Source organism: Montipora capricornis, chromosome 5 (assembly GCF_036669925.1).
Source record: "Montipora capricornis isolate CH-2021 chromosome 5, ASM3666992v2, whole genome shotgun sequence".
NCBI classification, from domain to species: Eukaryota; Metazoa; Cnidaria; class Anthozoa; order Scleractinia; family Acroporidae; genus Montipora; species Montipora capricornis.
In genome coordinates this window covers 9,582,474-9,588,499 of record NC_090887.1, presented here as the reverse complement: position 1 = coordinate 9,588,499, position 6,026 = coordinate 9,582,474, and the positions used below count along the sequence as shown (strand labels likewise).

The window sequence follows — 6,026 nt, the reverse complement described above, 5'->3', positions numbered from 1 at the left end:
CGTGGTTACCCCGTGCAATTTTCTTTTGTGGAATTTCAGTATACACTTGTTAAGATACTGCGTTTCCCGCATATTTATACAACCGTGCAAAAATAGCCTATTTAACGTAAGAAGACACCCATCCTTTGGAGTATGAAGTGATATAGATAACCAGGCGAGACGGCGTAGCGCCCTGAGTTGGTTATAAGCATTTCATTTACACCAAGCCCGAGTAGAATATTGTTTTACATCGCAGGGATCAACAACTCTTCCATGTTGATTTATTTATATGCCCCGTCCAATTCCTCCAAAACGGCCTATTTCGCGCATCTCTTTCTCAGAGCTTCTGGGTCAAAAAATTAGTTTTCTAGCTGGCTTTATATGCTAACCTCGTTATGACACTTGACTATATTAGGTACATCGGGTGTATGACTGATAGCCTGTGTCCCTGGCTGAGCCCAGTGAAAATGCTGGAAATCTGATACTCCGAGTTCAGGCTTTTTAATAATTTTAATTATTACCGTGAGGCGCACCTATGATATGAGGACGGTAAATAATTAACGAGGTGTGTAGAACCGAGTTGACTGTATATTAGCTACAACACCAATGTCCGTATCCACACAAGCGCGACTGCGGGAATAATCGTTTTGCTTACATTTCGATAAATTCTTAACGTTTGGATTACTTGGAAATTTAACTTTCCGCCACGAGTTTTTCAATAATCCACTATGGCTGCTGGTCACGTGAGCCCACGAGTTTTTCAATAATCCAATATGGTTGCTGGTCACGTGAGCCCAATTAAAACACTAGAAAGGCAATATTTGAGATTGAAAATTTTGAAAAAAAAAAAAAAAGAAGACATACCTGGATAGGCCTGACCTTGCCCTTTATCATCTTAAAAGACCTCCGCTCTGTGTGACTGTAAGTACCGATGGAAACACTTGCGAAGAGAAGTCGAGCGAGGACTGAGCACGATGCCGTAGGCAGTTTTGTAATCAACAATTTCGATTACTTCAAACTTGCTAAAGAGGTCATTTCTGAGACCAGCCGAATATGCATCCACTAGAATACCTTGGACTTCTCTTTTCAGAAGAGCTTCGGTTACCTCATCCAGACTATGGTATTCTTTGCCTTTCAATTGAAGAAAAGAAGAAAAGTAATAAAGTGATGTGGATGATACAGTGTATTCTACAGGGAAAATTTATTTCGCTTTTGTTTCTTCTGAGAAGGTAAGAATCCAGTCGAGCCCGAAACTGCAGAAAGCAACTCAACCCAACCCAAATCGAAGTCAGTGCGGGTTCCGTTTTCGAACCCATCAACCAGTATCGATCTAAACCCGAGTACGTTTCGCTTCCGGGAAACGAGCCTGAATCCGAAGCAAATTCGACCCATGTCTGAGTCGGTTCTAGGAACCTGGTCCGAACCAATCTCTGGACATAAGTGAACCAATCGCGAACTTAAGCCAAGGCCGTGGCGCTTTTTAGAATTGAGTCTGAACCATATGGCGCAGTATCAACACCAAACATCGTTGAATTCTATATGCGTAACTTTTGCATTACCAAACCTTTCAATATGGCCATTAAAAAAAGGTAGCCTTTCACTTAATTCAATGCTATCTGTTTCCATTGTTCTGCTGGTTTGCATCTGACGTCAGGACAGCCATGTTGATGTACAGAACAATGCAGTCATTTTGATTATATCTATTATTATGCAAAACTTGTGGGGCTATTTTCTATTGTTTTCCACTGCAACATGGCCGTCACATCACATGGATGCAAACCAAGAATAGGTTCCCTTTCAAGACATAATGTATCTAAAATTAAACAATACCTGGCTCATATTTTGCGTTTCGTCTCTTGCCTAAGTGATACTCTGGCGAATTCTGTTCGGCTGCAATCTACAGGAAAAGATTACATATTTCGTTTAATATCGGATTCCTAACAATTATCCCACATACGCGAGATGCGAGCTACAAGATAGAGCAGGCAAAGTTAGTGGAGTCCCTGGACTGACAAAAGAGCATCTTCCCTTCCAAGAAGGTCTGCTACCCGGAAAAGGAAATCTATTTACATTTTTTGCCTCGTTAGCAAAAGGCCATTTCACAGTTGTGTGCTTAGTTACCTGGCCTATGAATGAAAGTGAGGCTGGAGTTGACCTTGTTTTGATAGAAACGTCACCGCTTTTCGTATGTAAATTCTTACTAATTAACATGAAAACAACATCATTAACATAAGAAAAGGAGGGAGGTCTGTATCATAACCAGGTCAACACCAGCCTCACTTTCATTTAAAGGCCAGGTAACTAAGCACACAACAGTCGGAAGACCTTACACAGCAATGACCAGAACCAGGTTGCTGACCAGTGGTTTCCGTTAAAACAATGGTTTGCTGGGGGTGCTCAGTCTCGCGGGCTCAGAAAAAACCTGGTTGTGGTCATTGTTATTTAAGGTTTTTCCTATTAGTCAGCCAAGAATAAAGTACTGAACGTTGAAAGCGCATTGCATCATGATGCTTTGAAAATTCGAAATTTTGCATCCTGAAGAATGTAGGGGATCATTAACGCTTTTTCCACCCAATAATTTGTTCAGTTTTTGATGGCGAATAAATGGTTCCTTATCAAAGCTAAAAGGCTTAAAACTGGATATTTAACTAACTTTATCAAGTTCTTTTAAATATTGAAGTCAATTTGTAAATAGCTTGAGCAAACTCGTATGTTAATAGCACAAAACGTAAACAATGACATCAGCAAAGATTTTCTTATTTCTATCAAGCCGAAGCCCCGTTTACCATCAGTTAAACCTCTCACTCCCAATATCCGAATGTTAATCCTCCTTACTGACTGCCATGTATTAATTGTAATGTCAGTTATGGGAATTTGATTATATATCTCAGTAGACAAAAAAAAATATGCTTTAAATGTATTGAGCTTGAGAGGAGAAAATTTATATCAATCACTGTTGGAAGTCAAAAGGTAAAATTATTGTCACTCGAATGATTACGGATGACTCATCTGTACGTGATCACCTTAGAGACTCTATTAAGCTTCCATTCGATTTTTCAAGCAGGCGTTGGGTACAGTATTCCAAAATCTATTTCCCTCCCCCTTCCATCCCCCATAATTTGACATTTAGGTTTCCTGTCAAACTCCTCCATCTCTCATCTTGGACACACCTCTGGTTTCCCTGGACACTCACCTTGCTTCCATATATCTTCGTCGTACTTTTTAGAATGTCTGTCGTCCGCGTTGACGTCAGCATTGCCATGGTGACTGCGATGATAACGAGGCCGAAATACATCCATACGATAGAAAAGAAGCGTCCCTTGTAAGACAACGGCGCTCGGTCCCCATACCTGTGATAAAAGGTAGTTTAAGCAAAGCAAAGACAACGAAAACGTCACTCCAAAATATAACTTAGCGCTATCGCCAGTATTTCGCGAGTATTCTCTCTTGTTCAACTTGTACAATACGGGCGAACTATCCTGTAACTGGATGGGTACGAACGGTTTTAAAGGAAAATAGACAATGAATGGTTCATTGTTATATGTTCACGTTGTCTTCAAAAACCTAATATTTTTTTTCACGGCGTTGTTGTTTTGTAGAGTATGGCAAAGAAATACACTGAAGTGCGTGCTAATCAACCTTGTTGCGTTGTCCTTGTCGTAACCATCGTCTTTGCTTAAACTCCCTAATCGTGTGAAGCAAGGTCGCATTCTTCACGTAGGATATGGAATTTTCAGGTTACCTCCATTTCTTTGAGATTACTATAAATTTCGTAACAAGAACGAATGGACTTAACACTCACGAACAAAAGAATACTTTGGCTCCAGGCGATTTTTGGGAGTTTAAGAAACTACGACGTCTACAGCAATGAAAACAGCACAAAAGAATAACATTGGTTAAAAGGGGAAAAAAAATCGTGATGCACGTGCGGCACGCATTTTCAGTTAGCACGTATTTTTGCTGTCCTCTGCATAATCACCATATTTGTGGTTTAGACGGCAACGTAAACATTCATTCAAATGTGAACTTTTTGTTTCATTTGACGAGTAGCATGAGGGGAATACTTCCTGTGGTCTTGAGTTGGGCAGAAGAGAAGTTATACACATACCCTAATGTTGTCATGGTAACAAAGGACCACCAGAGCCCCTCCCAGGTCCCTCGAATGAAGGATGGATGAAAATCGTTCGCGTTTCCGGTTCTCTCCTGACAATGTAAGAAAAAGAAGGCATCGTAGATTAGATTTACTGTAAGATCTTAGAAGAGACAAATTAAATAGGCAATGTTCACGTTAGCGTCATTTGACTACAACTGCCAGAATTCAGTTTGCTTTTCTTTTCTTATTTAAATTTTGTATTCCCAGCGGGGTAAAATAACAATAGTTCTAATTAGCATGAGACAAGCAAACCTGAAGGATTCTGGTACTTGTAGTCAAATGGCGTTATCATGCAAATGTCCTATTGGAAAGGCCACTTTCAATAATACCACAATACTCTTTGTCTGCCCTCCAAACGTTTGCATTAGCATTGTTTCCAGTTTCTCTTGAGACTTACAATGGTCCCAAGAGAAAATGAAAACAATGCTTATGCAAAATATAAGAGGGCAAACAAAGAGTATTATTGTATTTTTGAAAGTGGCCTACGATAGGCCTTATTCATAAATGCAGGTCAATTTATAATTCTTTTGTCCAAGTGTAAATTAGTCTATCAAGCCTCGACATCATACAGTGAATTGAAAAGAATTCTTGCTCTAAAATGAGGCTTGGTAGGCTAATTTGCACTTAGACGAAAGGATTATAAATGTGACCGCCATTTATGAATAATGTCTATTTTGTGGATCAACATCAGGCAATGTTTGCTGATGTCATTGTTTGCATTTTGTGCCAAAAACTTTGGAAATTTGCTCACGGAAGTGATTAGATGCACGCTCAATACGAAGTGTCCCTCTTAAGTCTAAGCCTTTGCTACATATTTCCAACAATGAGGTAAGGGTAAAGGTTAGCGTTATTTTTAGCTAAGGACAAATGCAGCTGTATCGTATTGCAAATGAGAAAAACTAATTTTGAAAAGGGCTGTTACAATTCATCTAAGCCTCCCGCTCCTCCCCAAAGAAGATCGCCCTCCCGACTCCTCCCCCCGTGACTTCAAAGTCTACGCCTTTGCTACCTATTTCCAACAACAAGGTAAAAAGGATAAAGGTTAGCGTTATTTTTAGCTTAGGGTAAATGCAGCTGTTTATCCTTAGGGTAAATGCAGCTGTTTATCCTTAGGGTAAATGCAGCTGTTTATCCTTAGGGTAAATGCAGCTGTTTATCCTTAGGGTAAATGCAGCTGTTTATCCTTAGGGTAAATGCAGCTGTTTATCCTTAGGGTAAATGCAGCTGTTTATCCTTACTCGAGGAGTAGCATTTGTGAGGGGGATACGGGGGAAGGGTCACTTTGCAACGTTAATTGTTTGTAATCCAAGACACAAGTGATGTTAAAGTGAGGGAGAAGAGCAAGGGTCACACTTCGTGACGCTTATTGAAATCCGCGGGCATCTAATTAGGAGGTATTTCTGGACATGAGCGAATTTCAATCGAGTGTCGTAAAATCAAAACCAAAGTAATTACTTTGGCCAATCAAAAAGGACGGAGACAATCCAGTAAACCAATCAAAACTCGAAGTAATTACACGTAGCGACACAAAGCGCGAGAAAATGTGCACGCGCGAGCCACGATTGGTTTTGGTTTCACTTCTGATCGATTGAGAAAATGGCGCAAGAACTATGAAACAATCACTGAGTGAAGTAATGCATAACCAAAGCAATTCGCTAATTACTTTCGACACTCAATTGACAACCGCTCTATCTGAAGTCGTCCAGCTATACACAAATGAACTTTTCTCATCTCAAACGAATTTCTTCATCTATGTCAGCTCCCTGATTTTAAGGACTTTTCATTCAGTTATTAGCGGATAATTAGCAATCGAAAACAGGTACATTAAATTAATCGATGGCAAGTATCCAATAAGCCCATAAATGTTTGGTTGAATTTTGAATCTTTTAAAGCA

At 39.8% G+C, this 6,026-nt stretch overlaps 1 protein-coding gene across 1 annotated transcript in view; it reads right to left on the bottom strand.

Moving 5' to 3' along the window:
• LOC138050188 (uncharacterized) overlaps positions 1–6,026 on the bottom strand; it is a 22,529-nt gene that overhangs the window by 11,418 nt on the left and 5,085 nt on the right. Inside the window, exons 3-6 of the mRNA XM_068896647.1 lie at positions 4,088–4,182; positions 3,173–3,329; positions 1,810–1,876; positions 909–1,110 (exon numbers count right to left, since the gene is read on the bottom strand). Coding sequence (XP_068752748.1) covers positions 909–1,110; positions 1,810–1,876; positions 3,173–3,329; positions 4,088–4,182 — 521 coding nt within the window. The remainder of the gene's footprint in view (positions 1–908; positions 1,111–1,809; positions 1,877–3,172; positions 3,330–4,087; positions 4,183–6,026) is intronic.